Source organism: Mus caroli, chromosome 1 (assembly GCF_900094665.2).
Source record: "Mus caroli chromosome 1, CAROLI_EIJ_v1.1, whole genome shotgun sequence".
Taxonomy (NCBI): domain Eukaryota; kingdom Metazoa; phylum Chordata; class Mammalia; order Rodentia; family Muridae; genus Mus; species Mus caroli.
Window position 1 is genome coordinate 32,464,966 of NC_034570.1, and position 25,967 is coordinate 32,490,932.

Genomic DNA, 25,967 nt, shown 5'->3' on the forward strand with positions numbered 1-25,967 from the left:
CACACAAAGGCTGGTGCAGACCCACACAGCTCCTGTGCCTGCTGCTCCAGGCTCTGGGAATTCATATGAACGTTGCTCACATTTGCCCATAGAAGGCCTTGTTTTCTTGGTGTTCTCCAGCCCCTCTGGGTCTTACAATCTCTCTGCCTCTTCTTCCACCAGGTTCCCTGAGCTCTGAAGGGAGGAATTTGATGGCGACAACCCACTTGGGGCTCCACGTTCCAAGGCCTCTCGCTCCCTGCATGGTGTCTGGCTGTGGGCCTCTGTGTCTGCCCCCAACTGCTGCAGGAAGAAGCTCCTCTGAGGATGGCTGGGCAAGGCGCTCATCTATGTGGATAGCATTTTACATTTTTTAAAAAGTGCTTCAAACACTGAAAGACACAGCGACCCCACTGATCTCCACTTGTGTGCATATTCACCCAAAGTGTATTTGTCTCCAACAGGCAGCTGCCCTTCCATGTGAATGACACTGTTATCAGTTTAAAAGACTGTCATAACTAGAGAATGCAGTAGTAAGCCTCATGACAACGACAATGAACCAAAGCTAATGCACAAAAGATAATGGGACTGAAGCCTCAATATAGAAAACCAAAGGCCAGAAAACTGCCTGGTTGTCAGCACTAAGTAAATACTTACCTGCACAGTCACGAGCTGGGAGCAGTGGGCACAGCAGGCAAGTTCAAAGTATCATTTCACGATGTATATGTATCAAAACATTATACTGTAGTCTTTAAATACATACAATTTTTATTATTCCACATTAAAGCTAAAAAAATTTATAAAATTTAAAAATAGAACTATACAACAAAATAATAGCTGGTGTTAAAAATGAACTGCATACCAAATGTCAGCTGGAATGTGCAACTACTGAAAAACTCAACACTGCTGGAGAAATGCACAGTACGCAGCCACACTGAGAAAGACTTTAATGGTTTCTGGAAAGGAAAATGTATCCTATAACTTAGACATTTATTCCTAGATATTAATCCAAGAAATAAAACATATGTCCACACAAAGACTTACATAGGGAAGAACTTAGTGGCTTTATTCATTATAGCCCCAGACTGGAAACACAATGTACATACCCACACAGTGGCATACAACTCAGCAATCAAACAGTATAAGAATACACGGCAGGAATCTATGAATTAAGCATCATATACGATATGATTTCATTGGTTTAACTTTTTAGAAAATTCAAATACTCCCATGCCTGGAATAAAACCAATGGTCACCTGAGAATCACCAGAGTGTAAAATCATAGACATTAAGAGTGCAAAATAAGCTAGAACTTTGATTGTGTGATGGCTTCAAAGGTCAAAGTTTTCCAACTTTAGTATATCAAATATTGACCTTTTAGTGTATATGCTGCAGTTATACATCAGTAAAGGCTTTCAAATAAGCAACCATACATCAAAAAACAAAAACAAAAACAAATCTCTTGAGAGTGTTGGGCAGGAGTACTACAAAAGTACTGAGCCACACAGCAAGGTTCTGCACCAAAGGAACAAAGCACAGCCAGGTTACTACACACTTGTAAGAACTTCTAACAACACACAAGTCCTATGTGATGAAACTGAAAAGGCCCGGTATAAACTGCTCCCAGATGAGCTCAGTCACACAGGAAACATCCGTGCTACACTGAACAGATTTCTGGCTAGAAGCAGTTCTACCTAACCTTTTCCCTTTTATATAGGTGACAAACCTTTCCTTACTTCTCTCTATTTCCCAAGGCTTGCTTTGTGTTTTTTTTTTCTTGCTCTCGTATCACTTGTATTTTGTGTGAGCTTCCAATAGTGTTATAAGGAAGAAGTTTTCCAAGGAAAAGTAAGGGGTTTGAGTATCTGTCCCAACAAGTGGTTCCTTGAAGATCAAGGGCAGACTCTGGGAACTCACATATGGCCCAATTATTTTCTGTAGATTTAATAATATATTACACATTCACATCAACTAACATTTTTCATGTCTACAGATAAAGGGAAATTCATCTCTACTGAAACTTGAATAGTTTTGTTTCACATTAACAAATATGAATGTAGACTCACGGGCATGCAGGCTTCTTCCTGCCCACACGCTGCTCACGCAGCAGTCCTCCTGCTGTTACACGAGTGCAATGAGAGGGTTAATCAATTTACTCCTATGGTAGGAATGATCTTTTCCTTAAGGTTTTGAGTCTGGGCTTTCTTAAATTGTTCAGATCTTAGAAAAGAATTTAAAATTATAAAAGTACATTAAACAATAAAATACCAAAGTTAAGTATCTCAGTTTTCAGAGGGCTGTATAAAAACATTAAACTTGACACATGTTGCAAATGTAAGTTTAGAATGAGTGTAGGAGTGTTTTCTGGCTTAGTGACCTGGGGACACAATTACATCTACAACTGCTTCCTATAAATGCTTTCATAAATTGACAACGACAGATAATTCAGTTTTCATTATGAAATGTACTATAAAACAGGGAAGTTCAGTATAGCAAACTGTTGGTTGTTTAACAGCAATGTAGTGTTTACCTCAAAGAATTATTCTCTGCTTTTTGTCTGCCAAGCTCACTCTCGGTGTCCATTGCCTTTCTTGCTAATGATTTCATTTCTTTTTCCACAGTGGTTATAGTTTCCTTCATCAAAGTCATGTTTGCCATCTGTTCCATGCGCTCATCATCAAGCTATACAAGTGGAATGACACAGTTAGCTACCATCAGTGTGCAGCCTTACTGGTCCTCGCAGCAGAGAGACACTCCTTCTACAAAGTGCAGCTAATGGCAGACTCAGCATAATGAGACAATGACTTGGGTAGACCTGAACACTGTAGAAGGTTTTATAGATAAAGTATTATATAACAGGAATAAAAACAAGTCACGACATAGTGTTTCTATAAAGCCTGTCTATCTTTTTTTTTTTTTTTTTTGGTTTTTTCGAGACAGGGTTTCTCTGTATAGTCCTGGCTGTCCTGGAACTCACTTTGTAGACCAGGCTGGCCTCGAACTCAGAAATCCGCCTGCCTCTGCCTCCCAAGTGCTGGGATTAAAGGCGTGCGCCACCACGCCCGGCAAGCCTGTCTATCTTAGTATGTCAGTCTACCTTTCTCAATCAGGTTCAATTTGAACATTCATTCATTGTCCAAGATTAATACATTACATATAAAGTAGGATTATAAAAATAATTTTTTCTCATCTGTTTTTTACATATAGGAATTACCTCAAATGAACATATCAGTGCATTCAAAGCCTTAGCTGTTTCTGTACCTGAAACACTGCAAATACATATCTAGAGTATGTCAAATGCTTGATATATTCATACTTGGCAATATTATCTGTACCTGAACATGGAAATCAGAAAAAAAAAAGAAAATGTAGCCAAGTGCAGTGGTACTATAATGCCAATACTCAGGAGGCTGAAGCAGAAGAATCATGGGTTCAAAACCAACCTGGGCTGCATAATGAGACCCGTACACCCCCCCAATACATAAATCCCAATTAATTAGAAATAATATCCCTGAGACTATATCCTAAAAATAAAAACAAAAAATCTTTGCAACCAAATACACCAAAAATAAAAAGCTGTGACCCCTGTTTCTAGAGGAGACTAACTATGTGAACAGGTGACGTAGGATTAAGGAAATAACATATCATGCAGACCACCTTAAGTAGTTCAAGACTGCAAACACAATCGTAGAAAACTACAAGAACTCTTCCTAACACAGTACAAAGAGACCGGGAAGCACAGAGGGAGTAGGAGCAAGGGTTTTGTTTTACGTTGTGAACTGTGCACTCCAGCTCCTCTATCCGCTGTTCCAAGTGAGCCTTCTCGTTGAACGCTGTCTCTTGAGCAATCTGTTTCAGACACAAGCACAACAAAGCAGGCTCAGTGCCACTGCCCCCATGCTGTACCACTGAAGACACACACAACACTGACACACCTTGAGCCTTTCTCTCAGACTGTCTCGCTCTGTGGTCATTCTTCGTAGGTCAGTGAAGGCTACATCTCTCTCCGTCTCTACCCGACGAAGAATAGCATGTGCTGTGGTTGACTTAGGAGACTTACAGCTTTTCATCATTTCTCGTCGAAGTCGAGCAATTTCTTCCTGTGCCTATGATAGAAATACATAGAATTTTTAAAAAGAGAAACTTAAATTATACATACAGTATATCCAGGTGGTTAAAACTGAAACCAGAATAATATGCAAGCAGCAAGTAAATAAGGACATGGTTCAAGAGTTCACAAATGAGTGCAAGCATACATGTGTGTGTGTGATTTATATGAACATGTGTATATGTGTGTATATATATACATATATATCATGTGTTTATAGTGATACTCGTGTATATGTGTGTCTTAGTCAGGGTTTCTATTCCTGCACAAACATCATGACCAAGAAGCAAGTTGGGAGGAAAGGGTTTATTCAGCTTACACTTCCATGCTGCTGTTCATCACCAAAGGAAGTCAGGACTGAAACTCAAGCAGGTCAGGAAGCAGGAGCTGATGCAGAGGCCATGGAGGGATTTTCTTTACTGGCTTGCTTGCCCTGGCTTGCTCAGCCTGCTCTCTTATAGAACCCAAGACTACCATCCCAGGGATGGTCCCAAGGGGAAAGGAGCCCTTTCCCCTTGATCACTAATTGAGAAAATGCCTTACAGCTGGATCTTATGGAGGCGTTTCCTCAACTGAAACTCCTTTCTCTGTGATTAATTCCAGCTGTGTCAAGTTGACACAAAACTAGTCAGTACAATGTGTATATGTGTGTGTAGCTAAAAAATAGATTTGGTAAGTTCTACTTACCCACTGTGAGATACAAATTTGACTTCAACACACCTTAGGTGGAATATCTGTCTAATGACCACTCCACAGTGCTTATCTTTCTTCCTCTATTTTGGCTATATCTCTTTATATGCTATTTCTATGTCTTGGGTACATCTGCCATGATAGGACGTCCCACCAGTCCTTACTCACAGCCCAACATGGTCTCTGAACACTTACTCAACAATTCTGAGGCCTCAGATCTGCTGCACATCTACAGATGATTCTTTGCTTCCTGACTCTCAATTTTGATCATTATCTACCCAGTTAGTATGTTGGTTTGTTTATGCTTGGCCCAGGGAGTGACACTATTAGGAGGTGTGGCCTGGTTGGAGTAGGTTTGTCACTGTGGGCATGGGGTTTAATACCCTCCTAGTTGCTTGGAAGCCAGTATTCTGTTAGTAGCCTTCAGATGAAGATGTAGAATTCTCAGCTCCTCTTGCACCATGCCTGACTAGATGCTGCCATGTTCCTGCCTTGATAGATACTGGACTGAGCCTCTGTAAGCCAGCCCCAATTAAATGTTGTTGTACGAGAGTTGTCTTGGTCATGGTGTCTGTTCACAGCAGTAAAACCCTAACTAAAGCAGAAGTTGGTACCAGGGACTGGGGTATTGCTGTGATAGGCCTGACCATGCTTTTGTTTGGAAGAATGTGGATTTGGGGACTTTGGATTTGGAAATCAGGGGAATCCTTTAGGTGGGGCTATAGGCTAACCTACTAGGAATACGGAAGACATTGTTGCTGAGAGTGATTTGAACAGTGCAGACCTGGCCCAAGAGGTTTCAGTGAAGAAGAATTTCAGTATACAGCATAGAAACTGTTTCTGTGGTATTTTGGTGAAGAATGTGGCTGCGTTTGCCCTTGTCTGAAGAGTCCACCTGAGGCTAACATAAAGAAAATTATATTAATTGCATTGACAAAGCAATTCTCAAAAGAGCCCAACAAAGATTGTTCTCTGGTTAAGTCTCATGAAGAGCTTTTTGAACAAGCAGAGCAAGCTTAAAAAGGAAAAATGCAAAGTGTATGGTTCAAGTAATAATAAAGGGGCACTGGGAAATGAAATGGACTGAAGCCTCTGTTCACAGAGCTAAAGAGATAAAGGAGCTGGTGATCTCAGGGCATGATCCCACCTAGCTAAGCTTATTGTGTGTGTTTGCAGTTGAACAAGGAATTGTTTTGACTTTTAATCTGGAATGAAATACAATTCAGAAGTGGAGGGCACAATTGTAATCCAGATCTTGAGGCTGGAAGATACAGGCTTTTGATCTGGATCTTGAGGAACAGTGGCCATGAAAAGCTCAGGCCCAGGCACAGTGGTACATACCTTGAATCCCAGGAGACAAAGCCAAGCAGATCTCTGAGTTCAAAGCCAGCCTGGGACAGAGCAAGTTCCAAGTAAAGAAAAAGCTTAAATCCACGCATGGTAGTCTAGACCTTTAATCTCAGCATTCAGGAGACAAAGCCAGGCAGGTCTCTGAGTTTAAGGTCAAGCTACAGAGCAAGTTCCAGGTTGGCAGTGAAAGAGCTGGTAATAGACTAAGGGGAGCCATGTTCCAGGCCCAGCAAGCAGAAGAACACAGCAGCTTTGGCTGTGTGGCTCAGGCTTTAGAGTCAAGCATAGAAGGGACTACTGGGACAACTGATGCTGGTTATCTGGAACTAAGAAATCAGTAGTATTAAGAAGAGACTAGTATCACCGAGGTGAAATTTTCTGGAAAGAATTTTCTGAGAGCACAAAGAAGCTGTGTTCCAGAGATAGCCAAGGTTGTACCTTGTGATACAGCTGTACTTGGTAATGTGTAAGAGTCACTCAGGTGGTACTGGTTTTGAAGACATGAAGGGATCATGAAGAACAACTGAGGCTTGACACTGTGAGGCCATGGAAGGCCATTGGTGAAGGTGCAGCCTCAGTTGCAGTTGACAGCCCAGGACTGAAGGGGCCATGCAAAGAGGTTGAGGCTTGGCACCATGAAGAGAGCCTATGAAAGCTATTGGTGAAACTTAGTTGCAGCGGAAGACCCCAGTGTATTGATGCCAGTACCATGGTATGATCCCAAGAAGAGCAGCAGCAGTGGAGTGGAGTCAACTAGAGCCTAGAGTGCTACAGAGGGCAGAGCTGGAAATGTTATCCAAGCCTCTTAGAGGACCCCAGAAAATCATATGTGGACCCCAGACATTGAAACAAGAAGCTAAGAAGCTAAAGTTGACTTGGAGACTCGAAGATGTTAAAGATGCCAGAGCTATGGAATATCTGCCAAGGAAATCTGCTAACAGGAAGTGGAACCAGCCCAGGAGAAAGAAGTTTGTTGGAGTCAACAAAGATGAAAAAGGAGTTGGAGATCTAAAGACAGCTTTGACATCAGCCTTGGAGATGCAGAGTTTGTTGTTTGCCCAGTTGGTCGCCTGTCTTAATTTGGGGGTTAGAGCTAAGTGATTGAATGAATCTCAGGAGAGATTTTGAAGCTTGGACTTTTATCATTGTTGAGACTGCTATAGACTATGGGGACTTTGGAAGTTGGACTAAATGTACTTTTTATGCTATGGCTAGGTATGGCCACCATAGCCTCATGTGTTTGAACAAGTCTATGGGGGCTAGGGAGTGGAATGTGATGGTCTGTATATGCTTGGCCCAGGGAGTGGCACCATTAGGAGGTGTGACCTTGTTGGAGTAGGTGTGGTCTTATTGAAGTAGGTGTGGCCTTGTTGGAGTAGGTGTGTCACCATGGGTGTGGGCTTTACCCTCATCCTAGCTGCTTGGAAGTCAGTCTTCTCCTAGCAGCCTTCAGATGAAGATGTAGAACTCTCAGCTCCTCCTGCACCATGCCTGCCTGGATGCTGCCATGCTCCTGCCTTGATGATAATGGACTAAACCCCTGAACCTGTAAGCCACCCCCAATTAAATGTTGTCCTTTTAAGATTTGCCCTGGTCATGGTGTCTGTTTTACAGCAGTAAAACCCTAAGACAGATGGTCTCTTGGTTTCAAAAAAGGATATAAAATTTCTCAATATCTATACTTGCCCTGCCTACAAGATAGATGTGCAGGGATGAATATGGAGCAGAGATTGAGGGAATGCCAACCAATGACTGGCCCAACTTGAGACTCACCCTATGGGAGAGAGCCAGCCCCTGACACTATTAATGATACTCTGCTATGCTTGTAGACAGGAGCCTAGCATACCTGTCATCTGAGAGGCTTCATCCAGCAGCAGATAGAAAAAGATAGAGACCCACAGCCAAATGTCAGGCGGAGCTTGGGGAGTCTTGTGGAAGAGTTGGGAGAAGGATTGAAGGAGCTGGAGGGGTCAAGGACACCACAAGTAGACCTAGAGTCAACTAACCATGGGGGGCGGGGATCACAGAGACTGAATCACCAACTCAAGAGCAAGCATGGACTAGACCTAGGCACCTACAAACATGTAGCAGATGTGCAGCTTGGTCTTTGTGTGTGTTCTCCAAACAGCTTCGAGTGCTGGCTGTCTCTGACTCTGTTGCCTGCCTTTGGATCCCTTTCCCCTAGCTGGGCTGCCTTACCTGGTTTCAGTGGGAGAGGAGGCACTTAGTCTTTTGTTTGTTTGTTTGTTTTTTGTTTTTTTGTTTTTGTTTTTGTTTTGAGACAGGGTTTTTCTGTATAGCCCTGGCTGTCCTGGAACTCACTTTGTAGACCAGGCTGGCCTCGAACTTAGAAATCCGCCTGCCTCTGCCTCTGCCTCTGCCTCCCAAGTACTGGGATCAAAGGCGTGTGCTACCACCACCGGGCTTTTTTTTTTTTGACACTTAGTCTTAATGAGACTTGATGAGATGAAACTTCTCTGAGGAGAAGGGGAGTGGGAGGTTGAATGGGAGAAGGGGGTGTGAGGGTAGGTCTGGGTGGAAAGGAGCGGGGGTGCCATTGGGATATAAAGTGAATAAATTAATTAATGAATGAAAAATTATTACATTGAAAAACAAAAAAGTACCTTGAGAACAGGGCTGTGGATGTAGCCTAGTGGTAGAGTACTTGCCTAGAGTTCACAAGGTCCTGGGGTTTGATTCCCAGCACCACAATAAAGGAAAAGGAAAAGGAAAAGAGAATATCTTAGGAAAAAATATAATTCCAAGTGTTAGATTAATTTGACTGGCATGTTTCCTTGCAGTCATAAAACCTACACAGAATTATAAAGCTCTAAAAGTGAGTACTGTTGCTTATACAATCTATGTATTTATATGCTTACCTGCTCATAAAGGAGGAAGGTCTTGTCTCTCTCAGATGTGAGAACCTTGACATTGCCCTGGATTTCTGCCAAATGACGTTCATATTTTTCCAGCATACACTTCAGCTCTTCACGGTCTCTTGCAGTTGACTTCAAAAGCTCTACATCACAGTTTGCAGCCTAGAATTATTATTTAAGATATCTCAAGTTCTTGCTTTACTTTTTGCTGCTGAGACAGTCTCAAATAATTCAAGCTGACCTTGAACTCACTATGAAGCCAGGGCTAGCCATGAATTCCTGATCCCCCTGCCTCTGGCTCCCAGAGGCTGAGAGGATACTCGTGTGCAGCAATACTCCTGGCTCGAGATTCTTTCTCTTACAGCCCTGAGGAGACAGTGTGGCTGCTGGCACTGCAGTCTCTCCTCAAGTGCCATCACCAAGGAATGAGGAACAAAAGCAAAACCGCCTTCTACAACCCCATCCCAAACTACACCACACTGGTCTACTTAGCGCCCAACCACAACTTTCACTAGGAATAAAGAGCTTTGTTGTTCGCCGAGCCATCAGAGACCTGTCTCCCAACCCCTTTGATACTGTAATTCATACAAAATCACATTAGTTAGTCCCAAATTAGATAAATCAAATAATAAAAGTCAGAACTTGAGAAACAAACTAAAAGATTCAGAAATGTCCTCCAAACCTACCCGGGAAGTTGGCGATGGGCGTCTTGGACTCTTAGATCTATTTCTCATCATTTTTCTTAAATTCTGAGCTTCAGTCTTATAATAATCTCTGTCTGCTTCTAAAGTCTTGACAAAGGAATCCAGTCTAGAAGGAGATGTATTTTGTGCTTTTTCAGTCTCTAAAATTATCTTGCCAAGGAGGAAAAAGTTAAGCAATTATTTTAAGCTAAATTCTTTTAAAAGTAGAAACACAAAGAAGTCTTCAAAATATTAAATTTAGTATTTTTTAAGTAGAACATGTAAAAACTTATTTATTATTTTTTTAAAAACAACACACCATTTTTAAAACAATTTTTACCATTTTGGTGTGCTTTATTTGAATAAAACACTATATTTGGTTAATCATTTGGAGAAGAATATATATGTTATTATATATTATATGCTTATTATATATTTTCTTAATATCTAATATATATAATTATATACATACATACATACTTAGGGATTTCAGAAACATGCAGACCTGAAGCGAATCTTAGAATGACTGACTCTGGAAATCTTTCCTATTACATAACGTTTCAGTGTTCTACGTTAGTTCACATTTTGTTCAATACTTGTTCAGTGAATGGATATGCTAATGAATCCTGAACAGTTCATACATTCAGGAGCCTTGCTATGATCTCCCATTCCCACGGACATTTAGAAAAACTTTTAAAATGTTTTTATATTTGTTTTATGAAAACTGAGAAAAAGTTGACATGTTTCAGATGGTGTCTTAAGTATTTTAAATAACAGATTAAAATATTTAAACAGAAGACTTTTCATTTCATGCTGTAAGATTAATACAACATCAACTGGTACTGATAAATAATTTATAACTTAAAAATATTAATTACAAAGGCATAAAATTTAAAGTATAGAAGAATGTACCTTTATATCAAAAATTAAAAATTCTGAAGCCATTTTAAAGCTAGGAGCAATTAGGAAGCTCTTTGCTAAAACCCACCGAAGGTTACCGTCACTGTCGAGAAGAAGGCGGTGGTGCCAGAGAGGCAGGATGGCACACTCTGGGATGAGGACGCCCACAGACCTCTGTTAGTAAGTGTTAAGTTCACAAAACAAAATGTTTTACTGTTCACAGAGGCACGAATCAAAGGGTATATTTACTTCTTTCAGTAGCTTACTAACTAAATAAAAATGACTGCTGACCATGTATTTATGAAAAATGTACTTACGGACTTAAGCCTTTGGATTGTATCTTCTAGTACTGTTATATTATTTTGCTGGCAAATGAGTTCAATCTGAAAAATTTGAAATTCTGTCATTTATACTGAAGATACTCCCCTTAAAAATAAAAGCATTTACACTGAATATTTTAAGCAGAAGGTAACCTGTCCCTCATGCTTGCCTACTTTTAGCAGTAAAGGAATCCAGACTTTAAAAAGGGGTTCCTTTACCCATTGTTTTCCATAAAATATTAATTTATTAAATTGTACAAAATTATATCATTAACTGAATCAAAATGTTGAGAGTAACTATAGTTCTGATGATTATAACAGGAAAGCAATACAAGCCTGGAGTGAAGTATTTTCAAACTCCCATTCAGTCTTCTTCTCTGATGAACTATTTAATGCGCTACTTCACTCGACCCACAGGATACTTTCATGTCAGTTTTATGATTGAACATATGCTCACTCCATTTTACAGTACAGCTATAATCTATAGCTATATAAGTAACACATCTATACCATATGTTTCAAAACACGTGATGTTTTTATTACAGATACTAAAGCTCTTTGCTTAAAGGCAGCAAATAAGTTCAGTGAATATATTTATAATTAATGAACATCAGATTATTGCCTCATTATCCTGAGCTAAGATAAACAGGCTACAATTTACATTAGAATTTCCTGGGACAATCAATTACCTTTGCTAGGATCCATGCGCAGGGCCTCACAAACACTAATTAAACGTTCTATCAGTAAAATCCAATAAAACCCCATCTCACTTTTCTTTATTATCCTTCTAAGATTCCTCTAGAAGTCAGACTATAGTTTATAAAATATTAAGAGGTCCTAATGTTTGGAAAATAACTTACAGTTCGTATACACTTTGTAAACAATGAATCATTAATCTTCAATGTTTTATTTTATGCTACTGTGATGGGTGTTCTTGGTTGTCAACTTGACAACATCTGGAATTAACTAAAACAAAAGCAGGTGGGCACACCTGTGAAGGACTTTTCTGAAGTGAATCATTTGAGTGCAAAGACCTACATTTCATCTGGATCATCTAAGATGGGAAGATATACATTAGTTATATGTATATATAACACACCTTAGTTATAAACATTTTAATCTGGCCACACCTTCTGGTGGCAGCCTATACAAGGACATGGAAGAAAGAAGTGCTTGCTCTCTGCTTGTTTTCTCTGTTCACTGGCGAGCAAGGCATTCCTTGTTTCCTCATTCCTATTCTTCAGTATTCTGGCACCTACTGAGGACCAGCTCAGGCATCCAGCATCGGGGACAAAGCAGCTACTGGATTCTTGGACTTTCCATTGGTAGACAGCCATCACTGGACTAACTGGACCAAAGCCTGTAAGCCACTCTAATAAGTCCTCCTTTCTATATACAGATTCATTTCATTAGGTCTGTTCATCTAGAAACCCTGAGTCATACAGCTTACTGTGTAGACACTAAAAAGACATAACTCTAGTATAAATGTATAAAGATTTTTGTTCTTTCTTCAGTATGAAAACCCTGTAAAAACAGAATATACAGTGTGATACTTCCTCTTAAAAATGGAAGTACACATATGCTAGATACAGATGAATCTTAACCAAAAATCTGTAACCAGAAGAGAGAGTGAGAGTAGATCCAAATATGAGAGCAGTAGGTATTATTTCCTTCTTCATAGTGTTCTAGGTGAACTGAAATCTTCTTGAACCTTTCTAGGCAAGCAATCTACCACTTAACTATACCTATAACATTGAAAATTTTATAATAAACATATAGAACCTTTATTACAAAAGTGCTAAGCCTACTCTGAAAATAATTATAGCTGGCCCAAAGAACAAGTGTTAATCCTGTGTTTTTACTTTCCTAACATCTGGCTAATGGTTGCTTACTGTGTGCCTCCCTGACAGTGCCATACCAATTCATGCTGGGAAACACAATAATGCAACAAGACACAAATTTCTGCCCCAGGGAGTTTACAATCTAGTTAAAGTGAGAAAGAAAAGATGATAGTCAAAATATATATCAAATACTGTCTATGTCACCAAAAGAAAACATAACAACATAACAACCATTCAGATTCTAAGACTTTTGAGATATTTTAAGATTTTATTTTATGTATATGGGTAATTTTGTCTTCATATACATCTGCACACAATAAGAGGGTCAGATCTTATAAGACTATAGTTATAAACATTGTGAGCTACCATGTGGATGCTAGGGATTGAACTCAGGACCTCTAGATGAGCAGCTGGTGCTCTTAACCATTGAGCCATCTCTCCAGCACCCAAGAGATTTTTTTTTTTTAAGCAAGCAAAACAGTTCAAGATTTTTGAATTTAAGGACACCTAATATTCCACCTGGGAAAGATAAATGTGGTGGTTTGAGTAAGAATGGCCCACAGGCCATTTGAATACTTAGCCACTAGCAGAGAGAGCTGTTTGAAAACATTAGGTGTGGCTTTGTTGAAGCAAGTGTGTCACTAGGAGTGGGCTTTGAGGTTTCAAAAACTCACACCATACCCAGCCAGTCTCCCCTCTTCCTATGGCTCGCCTCTGCTCCCCTCCCTGTTCCTGCAGATCAGGATGTAGCTCTTAATTATCTCTCTAGTGCCATGCCTGCTGCCATGCTCCCAACCATGGTGACAAGGGACTAGACTCACCCTCTGAAACTGTAAGCCAGCCCTAACTAAATGCTTTCTTTTATAAGAGTTGCTTTGTTCATGTTGTCTTTTCACAGCAATAGAACATTGACTAAAATAGATTTTTTAAGTTAAAATAAGTTAGTTAAACATCAAGTTATATAGCATGCTGACAAAGAAAAGCAGAGCTAAGGATACTATGTTTATGGAAATCAAGACTGGAATTTGAAACAGTGTCCACAGAAAGGCATCCTTGAGCAAGGTTTAAAGAAGAGAGCACAGAAAAATATGGGTGAACATCCCAAGAAAAGGGTAGTTACAGCAGATGCTCAAGGGCAAAAGAATGCCTAGTGAGTCCCAATGAACAGTAAAAAGGCCAGTGCTGCTGAGGCAGAGTGGAGGAGGAAACAGCGTGGGAAAGCGCTACACACAAAATAAGGTGGGGTTGCAGACAGCTCGCAGTTAAAGGTGCTCCTGAACCCACATGCTGGCTCGTAACCATCTCCAGTTCCAGGGGACCTGATGCCCTGGTCTAGCCTCCATGTGCAGAAGGAACACATGGTACACAAACACACATTCAGGCAAAACAATCATATACATAAGATAAAATAAATAACTGTAGAATATATTTTTAAAAGCAGGATAAGGATTTTTCAAATATAAATATTAAGTTTTACACAGTATTTTCTATGTGGTAAATTCAGTTATTTTGGCTGATTGAATGCCATGCAAAGGTAACAATAATGAAAGGGTATCAGAGATCTAGTTCAAGAATGGTCCCATGTGAACTGGGGAGAGCCAGGTTCCCCAGAGATGAGCCTCCTAACTGCTCATCTAGTACTAAGTGGTCGCCCCTAAAATATGCACATACAAACAACACTAAATGGACTCAGAAAATGTCTTTTAATTAAAGTCATAATTTAGTTGTATTCAGTTTAATTGCAAATGCCACAGAGTATAACAGCTAGTCAGTTTTCAGAAATTTATGGTTTAGGTTACTTTTCCTTAACATTATTACTGTTAAGTTGAGTTTCCAAAAAATTTCATATGTCTCTCTCATATCTCTCTCTCTCTCTCTCTATATATATATATATATATATATATATATATATATATAGAGAGAGAGAGAGAGAGAGAGAGAGAGAGACAGAGACAGAGACAGAGACAGAGACAGAGACAGAGAGACAGAGACCCTTACATGTATGGTATAAAAAACTAACAATAGTAAACTTTCAATTCTATTCTTCACACTACAGAAAATCATAGTCAACTGCCTGGAAAGCTGCTATATTAAATCATAAATGGTAACTCAAGCTGGGAAGACAAGCAAAGGCAAAGAGCAGCAGTTTTATGTGTGCTCAAAGTCTAACACTGCTGTGAGAAGACACTCTATCGTCCCCCCCAACCCCCACTAAAGAAGGTCTTCTATGCAGCACTGTGAACTGTGAGCTCACAATCCGCTTGCCTGAGCCTCTCCAGTGCTGAGATTACAGGTGTGTGCTGCCACACCCGGCCCTAGTGAGTCATTTTAAGCAGAGCTGGTGGAAATGTGCACTGCAGATTCCAGCTTGTTCTCACACTTGGATCACAGGCTCAGAAAGTAGAGGTCAACTGCTGTTGTACAGAAGACTCCTGCTGAGGGCCAAGCACCTGAGAAGCAAGTTCTCTAGTAGCAGTTAGCATATGACTGCAATCTGACCATGAGCTTTCTTACAATTTCCTGAGAAACTGGACCACAACCACCACCTCACCTGAAAACGTCTGAAATCACTTAGCTTCGGAAGTAGCTTGTTACATAGCAATAAAAGCACAGTAGTAAAGACTCAAAACAGTTTAATGGAAGAGGTTATTACTTCATGAACATTTAAAAATATGACTAACCAAAATAAATTCTTCTTGGTGAATAAACGTAACCCTAGCGTAGCCTTAGATTCTACTTGCACATGTTAGAACATGTGAGGAGACTGGAAGAACAGAAGCATTCAGCAATCAAATTAGAAACTACTTCAAATTCTATCCCCAAACTCAGACAAGTATGTATCATGATAATCCTAAACCTACAATGCACTGCTAATGCAAAGGACGAAGACAACTGTGTGGTGTCCACATCCCCAAAATGGTCTCGCACCTTTCTCTTCTCCCTTCTTCCCTACAATGTCACTAAGTGTTGCTTTCCCTCTTCAAGGAACCAGTCCTAAAGCCACTCCTCTGATTTACTGTGATTTCTCACATTATCTCTCCGACACTACCCCACAGATGCTTTTCTCAAAAGCTCAAATAGCTTTCCAATTCTCCAATGTAGCAGAAGTTCTACATCATACATGAATATCATTTTTCTAGAAATATCCTTTTCTGAGCCAGGCAAAATTTTCATATTTAATATTTTCATTTTCATGTTTCAATTTTTTCATTTTTACTTAAAGTCTATACTTTATAATGCAGAGGCTTTCCATTCCTGGAGTTCTTTCTTTTAACATCAGAGAATTTACCCTGACACCTACCCACTCCCTGCTCCCATCTGGTCAATAGACCCTAAAGAACCCTTTAAAATAGATGCTTTCTACAAAGAGCATACTCCGGGTTGAAATTCAGCCAGTCATGTTTCCTCTTCACTCTGGGAAGGAGTCAGTTAATTTTTAATATGAAGAATGAAGGACAGTAAAACCTCAACTTGACAATGTTCACAGCTGAGATGCAGATTGTAACCACTAAGCTATGCTTGAAAGGTCAAATAAACTAACAAGTTTATGGAGAAATATTGAAAATATACACACTACTTTTAAGAAACCTTTAACAGTTGTGTGGTGACCATGTGTTGTACGTTATCACAGGCTAGAGATGCGCTGTTCTAGCTATTCTCACTGGGAGTTCTAGGACCTTCTCTAGGTAAGAACTTACAGGTAAGTGTTCTCAAATTAAAGGAATAATCTTTGTGTTGAAAAATGCAAAGGTAAATTTTAGAAGTTAAATGTATAGCTCTTGATGTGATAAAAATCTTCCTAAGCAAAAACTAAAACTCTTAAGTCAACCAAGATGAACAAAGTAGCAATATAAAACATTTCTCATTTGAATAAAAGTCAGTGATAAATCACTCTGTGTAAAAATTAACTAGAGTCAGGCAGGGCACCTGGAATTCCTGTTCTCGGAAAGCCAAGGGAGGCAAGAAGATCCAGAGTTCAAGGCAAGCCTAGGCTAGAGTGCAAGACCCTCTCTAACAAAGGCGTGGGGATTTATCTGTTTATGCAAAGAGAAGAAATTGGGGAAGCAGAACAATATTGTATATACAGACTATTCTTGCTTTGAAATTTTCATAATAGCCTCATAAAACTTAGTGGGAAATATGAGCAAAAATTATAAAAAAAAATAAAGTATGAGAAAAATATAACTTCATCCTTATGATAAATTTAAATATGTCAAACTAAAAGGCTTCCAAATTATCTAAAAATTTCACTTTTCCAATTTACTTTTAGAATCACATGCTTAAAGTACAACTAAGATATAATCGGTGGTAAGTTTAGTTACCTTTGCTTCTTCAAGTTCCTTGTCGGCAGTGTCCACCACAAAATTTTTTTCTTTTTGTAATTTCTCTGCTAGTTGGTCAAGTTTAATCAACTCTTTACAAAGGTGCTCATTGTGGTTGGCTAAGTCATCTACTTGAGTGCTTACCGCCTCTTTACTATCCAAGAGTTTCCTAACATATTCTTCCAAGTCATGATTTGTCTGTTTGAGATCTTCAACCTGTTACAACCAGAAAGGAAGTAATCATGTTAAAAGGATCCCTTAGCTTCCTTCTGAGAAAAGCAATTGGGTGTTAGAATCAGAAAGAGAGATTTTGTTTAGCTGGCAAGAACACCTAACTGTACAATCTTTGTGTCTTATTTATTTTGTACCATGTTGTTACCAATCTGGAAAAACCACTAAGTGAAAATACTAATTGAATAACCAATCAATGTGGTAAGGATCAAATCTAGGCCGGCAAGCAGCCCTGCTAAGCCACATCCCTAGCCACCAAATTATTTTTTCTTAATAACTGCATCTTTCATGTCAAACTTCAGGTTTTTAATAGAAATACTATTTTTAAAAATAGGTTTTTTTGCCAGGTAGTGATGGTATATGTCTTTAATTCCAGCACCTGAGAGGCAGAGGCAAGCAATAAGCAATCTCCAAGACTAAGGTCAGCCTGGTCTACAGAGCGGGTTCTAGGACAGCCAGGGCTACACAGAGAAACCCTGTCTTGAAAAACAAAGCAAAGCAAAACAAAATTAATGCTTTAAATAGCTTTTAAAAAGTACTTGCAAGTTATTCTTTGGGCATTTCATACAGCATATAATACACTGCAATCACACTCACCATCTCCCAGCCCCTCCTGGATCCCACTCCCACACGTAACCCGTACTGTTGTCTTATATACAGCTCTTTAAACAGACTATTAAAAGAACAACCAAACTGCCAGGCACGGTAGCATATGTCCATAGCCGGAGCACGCAGAAGGCTAAGGCAGACTGATCATGACTTTAAAACTAACCCGGCTCCTTAAACAGACTTTGTCTCAAGGGGGGAAAAAGCCAGATAATTATCTGCAGTAAAGAAATTAAAGTTAATTTGAATAATTAATGACATTTACTCCCCAAGAATCAAATTTCTGGGGGCTGGGATCAGGGGTTCTCAGAGAGGAAACCAGGAAGGGGGATAATATTTGAAATGAAAATAAACCAAATAACCAATAAAAAGGAATCAAACTTCTACTTGCTATTTAAAACTCTGTTAACTGTTTAGAAAAGTCTTTTCGAACACAATAACTTACTTGCCTAACTTTCTTATCTCAGTGTTAAACAACTGCAATTCATCTGTCTTCACAGTTCTGTTGAGGGGGTTTTTCTGGACTGTTGTGTGTGTGTGTGTGTGTATGCGTGCGCACATGCATGTGTGTATTCACATGTATCAGCAGACAGGGATGAACACATGTGTACATGTGTATGCATGTGGAAGACACAGTGTTCTCTTTAATTGCTCTCCACCTTATCTATTGAGGCAAGGTCCCTCAGTTTAGCTCCATGCTCCCAGAGTTGCCTCATCTAGCTGGCCAGCTGACTCCTCAGTGCCAGGGTTAGCAGAAGGCCGCTAGCCTACTCAGCATTTGCATGAGTGCTGGAAATCTGAAGGTCATTTCTCAACTTGCATAGCAACCCCTCCACCTACTGAGCTGTTTCCTCAGCAACCCTCATGCTGTGAATGCATGTGGTGTGTGGTATGCACATGCTCATGTGTGTGCAGGCCAAAGACAATCTCAAGTGTCATTCCTTAAGCACTATCGACTTTAGCTTTTTAAAGACAGTGTCTCTCAGTGGCCAGAGTATCCCAGGGAGATGCCTGTGCCCACCTCTCCAGAGTTGCAATTACAGGCAGAATTACTACCATGCCTGGCTTTTTCACACAGGTTCTGTGGTTTAAACTCAAGTCTTTGTATAAGCACTATACTGGCTGAGTTAACTTCTCAGCCCTTTCTTAGTATTTTATAAGATGCATTAAAATCATTTATTTACCTGTCCTTTCCACTGCTTCTAAGCAATACACAGAACTCCTTTATGCATCATGAATTATATATTCTGTACATCATGTTCATTTTATTGTTAAGTGGGTAATAAAACAAATGGATCGTCAGTAAATACATGGATACCCTCCTTGTCCTTGATAGTAGGCCCTGCTTTTATTCAATTCATGATATAAATGTTTTAGAAGAGGCAGGTTGGGGTCCTCCATGCCTGGAATCTGGGGTGTGTGTGTGTGTGTGTGTGTGTGTGTGCATCACTCTGTAAGCTCCAATGGACTTAGTTATCTGGCTCATAGGCCCTGCTGCCTGGAACACTCAGGGACTCTCTTAGGGCAAAATCTACTTGGTGCTACAGCTTTCCTCAGCAGATATCTCAGGTTCTTCAAAACTCCAAAGTCCTGAGTTCTTTACCACAACTTGGGATTCACCTTCAAAGCTCCATGCAAAGTACACTGAAGGACTCCCTGTAGGGAATCTGACAGTGCTATTCACTGCTTCACTTCCCAGACTTTTGTCAAAACTATTGGTGTAAGCCGCCAAGATAACTAGAATTCTTACCTTCTGCATGCTTCCAAATTACTATGTAGATGATCTCATGTTGTGTTGCCAGCTCAAGAACTGGGAGTCATGGACCACAGCTTGAGTAGCCTCGAGTGCCTGTGCACTGGAAACCCTTCCCTAGGTTGCCTCATTTAAAAGACACCCCTGAAGCTCTCTCAAAGAAAAATCTCTCAAATGCCTTTTCAGTTCTGCATCCTGAAGCCTTTCATGAGTCAAGCTTCCCCTCAAGGCACCTTTCCTATTGCCCTAGTGCAAGGTCAATGGATGGCTCTTTAACAATTGTAACAATTTGCCCACTTGCCTGTGCTGCAGTTTTAAACACAAGGCGTGCTCCTAAACTGCATGCTGTGCACATCTTTCTTCTGTACTTCCTGTCCCTCATTATAAAGCTGGCTGAACACAGTAAGCGATAATCATGCTATAGACTGAATATTATGCAGTCTTAAAACTTCCTCTTCTGAGATGTGGGGCCATAACTCAATGAATAGAGTGCTTGCTTAGCATGAGCAGGGCCCTGGTTTGATTCCCACCACCACACCAAAAACATTTGAAATTTCCTCCACCAATAAATTAGTTCATTACCTTTTAATTCAGCCTTACTCAAATGTTCCTGACACAGGCAGAATGGGCTGGTTTACATCTTGGTGGACCAGGAAGCAGAGGGCAAACTGGAACCATGGGCAGCTATGACCTTTAAAGGCCAATCCCTAGTGAGCTACTTCCACCAGCCAGGCCCCATCTACTAAAACAGCACCACAAGCTGGAGACTGCCCATTCACAACAAGAGCCTGTGAGGAACAATCTAGATTCAAATCCCAAGAGAGGCCTTGTGAGGAGAAATAAAGTCCTGAGTCTGCTGTAACTCTCCTCTGACACCTCCCTAACAAGAAGGAAGTGCGCCTCTGACTACAGGGTAGAAGCAGATGCCTTGGTGCCCCTGTGGTCTCTACTGACCTCAGAGACTATGCACCTTCCTACTACCTGATGGAAATGAAAGTCTTGGTTCCCTACTTAGTTTCCTTTGTTACCAACTCTTCTTAGGGATAGAGATAAGGAAATGAGGTCAAGAAGAGGCACAATTGAGGATCTTTGTAGCCACCTGGAAAGGATTAAAGTCTAGACTCTATTTGGCTTATACTGGCAGTTTCCTGCCAGGTCTATAGTTTTTTTTTAATCTGCTTGTTTTGAAGCAAGCAGTTATTAGCCATCTGCCTTGTATTTCTCTGGGAATTATTTTTTTGAGTTCACATTTTTATGTGTCAGCTTATATATGGATATTAGCCATTTAAAAATGATAACCAAGCTACAATCCACAGGCTCAAAGAAGATAGGCATAGAGGAAGGGACACACAGATGGTCAGACAGGCAGACACACACACACACACACACACACACACACACACGAACCTCCCTGGGAGGGGGAAATGGAATAAATGTTAAAGGTGAGCAGAGTGTGGGGAGCAGAGTGTGAGAATGGAAGGCTTGGGTGGGATTTGGGATTTAGGGAGAGAATGAGAGGAGAGAGAACTGGGACTGAAGGGCATTAGTAAAGTAACACTAAAAGGGCTTCTAATGATACTCAGCTACATTCATAGATCAATGCCATCTTCAGAGAAGCTTCCTCCCACAGCAGACAGATACAAATACGGAAACCCATAGCTGGAAATTATGCAGAGAGAAAGACCGTGGAGCACACAGCTCTACACAAGATGTCTTCATCAAATCCCTCCTCTCAGAGCTCAGGGAACCTCACAGAGATGAAGCAGCAGTCACGGAGCCCACGCCAGGTTCCCTGCAGCACAGCTTCAGTTTAGTACTTTATGGGCTCCTGACTGTGACAATGAGTGGTCTGGTTCTTGTGCCTGCTCTTGGGGCTCTTTTATTCTTCTGTTGGCTTGGCTTGTCCAACTCTCAATATGATGTGTTATTTTATGTTATTATATTTTGGATGTTTTATGTTTTGTTGTTATCTCTTAGGGGCCTGTTATTTTCTAGTGAGTGGGTCTGGATGGGAGAGGAGGTGGGAAGGAACTGGGAGGGTAGAGGGAGGGGAAACTGCATTCAGATTATACTGTATGAGGACAGAATCTGTGTTTACTGAAAGGGAAAATAGTATACGGTTTCACATCTCATGCGCACAGCCTGTAGTTGTATTAAATAGGAGGAAACAGGAAAGGAAAAGTTGAATCCACCTTTTCTTCCCCAAAGTCCCTGCTCTCCCACCTCCAGGCAGACAGTCTCATGGAGGCTCTGGCTGGCCTCGAACTCAATGTGAAGTCTGAGTATTACCTTCAACTTCTGATCCTTCTGCCTCCACCTCCTGAGTGCTAGGAGTCCAGGCATGTTCTACTATACCCAGTTTGTATAGTGCTGGGATCAAATCCAGGGCTCTGTGGATGTTAGGCAAGCACTCACCCAACCGAGCCACATCTGCGCCTGGAAGGTCTGTTCTAAGAGCCTTGACTATAGCACTGCTAGATGGGCTCAAACCTGTGGCACAGAGCACTATATTTAAATCCCTGCTAACTTGGAAGAAATCCTGTTTGTCATTTGCTATCTAATCATCATAATTATTTAACCACTTGGAATTTCACAGAAATGTATGTCAAAAGAAATGATCACTATTTCACATGGTTGGAAATGGCTAAGTAAGAGTCTGCATTAAAAAGCAGCTGATGGGAGCTGGAGAGATGGCTCAGCAGTTAAGAGCACTGACTGCTCTTCTAGAGACCCTAAGTTTAATCCCACGCAACCACATGGTGGCTTACAACCATCTATAATGGGATCTGATGCCTTCTTCTGATGTGCCTGAAGACAGTGACAGTGTACTCATATATATAATAAATAAATCTTTAAAAAAAAAAAAAAGCAGCTGATGTGCCTGGCAAGGACTCATCCCCGTAACTCCAGAATGTGAGGCTAACACAAAAGTTTTGTTATGAGTTGGAGACCAACCTGGGTTATATAAAAAGATCCTGAAAGGGGGAAAAAAAAAACTACATGATACATAACTTTCACTCACTAACTCTGAATCAATTATATCAAAGTGATTATAAAAATTGAATGAAGCCAGGCACTGATGGTTCAGGTCTTTAGTCCCAGCATTCAAGAGGCAGAGGCAAGAGGATCTCTGTGAGTTCAAGGCCAGCCTGGTGTACAGAGAGAATTCCTGTACAGCCAGCGCTATTACACAAAAACGCTGTTACAGAAAAACCCTGTCTCAAACAACCATCCCCCCCTCCAAATTGAGTGATTTTAGAATCATTAGATTTAAACAAGCTCTGAATTAGTAATTATTTACTCTATATCTTCTTGTTCTAAAATAAACCCACATGCCAAATTAATTAAGAAAAGTATTTATTAATATATAAACCAAGGCTAACCTGTAATTTCAGTGTAGAGATGAATCTATCTTGGGTTCTCACTTCTTGTTCTAGTTGGAAAGTATTCTGGTTTCTTCCAGCTTCAGAAACTGGAGCCCCAAGACCAAACTGATGTTCTTTGGTGTTAACCTAACAAAAAGAATGAGATATAAGAATGAGCTCTGTTTAAAACAGAGCTGTGATTTCTCACATCAGTAAGTTTTGAAAACTAGTAACAATCTATTTCGTTCACATTTTCTATTGTTCTTAACTTTCCGTCAGTAATGCAGACTTTACCAAGCTGTATTTTCTTAATAAAAGCAGTTAAGGGTGCTTACTCAGAGGACTGAAGTTGAGATCCTAGTATTCAAAGTGAGGGAGGCAGCTCATGTACGCCTCCAGCCCCAAGGGACCTGATGCCGCCTTCCAGCTTCTGTGGGCACTGGTGTACACATGCACACAAGTGAACACAAACACACACACACAAAATACATATTTAAAAACAAAAGAGATAAATCAACAGGAAAGATACTGTGCCTGGTACTGGAAACCTAGCTATCTAATCAGTGCTAATGGAATCATGGTTATTGGAGGATAATCTACTAACCCTACAAATTTACTAAACCAGCATAATCCCTAACAATGATCTATACACATTTGTCCTCATACCCAAAAGATGAGTATAATCTTCACTCCTCATTAAGGAAACTTCCTTTTTCAACAGATGAAGACCACTACAGAAAACCACAACCAATCAATATGCAGAGCGGTGGAGCCCAGTCCCAATGGATACATCTACAAAACATTCCCACACCTGAGGCTCAGAGAACACTGCAGAAGACAGGCAGACTGTAAGAGCCAAAAGACAAGGGAGTTTGCCGTGAGACTGCATCACCTGGTAACATCAGAAGCTACACTGGTAAAATCTCACCAACATGACCCACAAATTTGAGCTGAGTAAGGATGGCGCCAATAAACTTGCCAGTTCTTATTGGCTTTCCATCACACTTTGAATTGCCAACATCTGTTTTTCCCATCACGCAAAGTTCTTCAGTTTGTTCCCTTCCACTCTGACTTTATCTCCTAACCGACACCTAGAAATACTCTTCTTCGCTAACAGTTTAGGGCTCAGTTTGAACTCCATATTCTAAAGATCATTTCTGTTTTTTATTCTATGGGGATGATGTCATCAACAAGACTTCCATACTGATTTATACTGATTTGACAACAATTTAGGTATTCATGTTTTCTAGACATGACTTCCTTGCATGTTTACTTGAACCTTAAAAAACAAGCAATGTCTGAAAGTTATGCCCCTACCAGTCTGTCTAAAGAGATTTGTGTGTATGTGTGTGTGTGTGTGTGTGTCCTTGCACAAATGGAGGAAGACAGGGGACAACCTCAAGTGTCAGCTCTAGTTTTCCCACATTGTTTTCCTCAGGGTCTATTGTCTGGGGCTGCATTTACCAGGCTAGCTGGCTCGTAAGCTTCCAGGGTTTCTCCTGAATCCACCTCCCAGCCTTTCGCTACCATCTGGCTTTACATGGTGTGTTGGTTGTTTTTTGTCAACTTGACACAAGCCAAGGTCATATGAGAAAAGGGGAGTTCAGCTAAAAAAAAAAAAAAAATGCTTCCATCATACAGGCTTGAAGGCAAGTCTAGAGTATTTTCTGTGAGTGACACCACTCTTGGGCAAGTGGTCTTAGGTGGTATAAGAAAGCAGGCTGAGCAAGCCAGTAAGCAGCGTGCCTCCATGGTCTATTTCAGTTCCTGCCTCCAGGTTCCTGCTTTGATTTCCTACCCTAGCTTCTCTTCATGACCACAATTGTGTGGTGGCTTGATTGAGATGTCCCCTGTAAGTCTCAGTCATTTGAATATTTGGTTCCCGGTTGGTGGATATTTTAAAAAGTTTAGGAAGTATGACCTTGTTAGAGGAGTCGTGTCACTGGGGGAGGGAGGGTGAGTTTAAGGTTTCAAAAGCCCCTGCCATGTGCTGTTTCTTGTTATGGGTCAGGAAATGAGCTGTCAGATGCTGCAGCACCATGCCTGCTTGTCTGCAGCCATACTCCCCACCATGGTGGTCATCAACTCCAACCCTCTGGAACTGTAAGCTCCAAATAAACCCTTTCTTCTATAAGTTGCCTTGGTTATAGCATTTTCTTCACAACCACAAAAAAGTAACCAATACATACTGTAAGTGGAAATAGGCTCTTTGCTCCCCAAGTCCCTTGTGGTCATGCTATTTTATCACGGCAATAAAAATCTACTAGAACACATGGGTTTTAGAATCTAACTCAAGTCTTTATCATATCACTCACTGAGCTATCTCTCTAGCCTCTAAAGTTCTTTATATAACAGGAAGGCATCTGAAAGCAGTGTGCTAAACTAACAAAACTAAACTCTTTTAATTCTCCTTTGTAAACTAAAAATCAAGTGTAAATTCTACAAAATTAGATATTAGGCTAGGCTAGTAATTAAGTAAGAAAACATACCTGACTAAAGTTGCTACTGTGCCTTCCCTAGCTTTCAAGGAAATACTATGGGTAGCAAAGAGAGATGTATATCTGAAACTTCGGTGCCTGGCCTAGCAATCTCCACCCCACACATACAAATGATCTCCACGTTCCAGTGATCTCTCATATCTACTTATTTAGATCTTAGGATATTTAGAATCTACTACTTTCCATCCCCAAAGGCCTATGAACAAGCCCACGTCAGAGCACTTAACACTGCTGCTCTCACTGCACATCCACTGACACAGCAACAGAAGATGTCTGAAGCTAGCCTCTGAACTCCCTCACTGCCCTTGGATCTCCTTTGCCTCATATTCTTTCCAGATCTCCACAATGAGCCACCATCAAGCATGTACCCGCCCAATTTTTTAAAAATTTTAAAAAGGAGGGTGTCTTTGATTTTTTTCTTGACACTCACCTAATATATCGAGTT

The 25,967-nt window shown here is 40.5% G+C and overlaps 1 protein-coding gene across 3 annotated transcripts in view; it reads right to left on the reverse strand.

Moving 5' to 3' along the window:
• Nucleotides 1-25,967, reverse strand: part of Tsga10 (testis specific 10) — a 98,794-nt gene that overhangs the window by 65,201 nt on the left and 7,626 nt on the right. For all 3 annotated transcript variants that reach the window (XM_021170040.2, XM_021170082.1, XM_029481930.1), the window contains exons 2-9: nucleotides 23,043-23,171; nucleotides 17,070-17,285; nucleotides 10,904-10,969; nucleotides 9,690-9,857; nucleotides 9,007-9,165; nucleotides 3,915-4,085; nucleotides 3,751-3,828; nucleotides 2,510-2,661 (exon numbers count right to left, since the gene is read on the reverse strand). In XM_021170040.2, coding sequence (XP_021025699.1) covers nucleotides 2,510-2,661; nucleotides 3,751-3,828; nucleotides 3,915-4,085; nucleotides 9,007-9,165; nucleotides 9,690-9,740 — 611 coding nt within the window. In that variant the 5' untranslated portion in view covers nucleotides 9,741-9,857; nucleotides 10,904-10,969; nucleotides 17,070-17,285; nucleotides 23,043-23,171. The remainder of the gene's footprint in view (nucleotides 1-2,509; nucleotides 2,662-3,750; nucleotides 3,829-3,914; nucleotides 4,086-9,006; nucleotides 9,166-9,689; nucleotides 9,858-10,903; nucleotides 10,970-17,069; nucleotides 17,286-23,042; nucleotides 23,172-25,967) is intronic.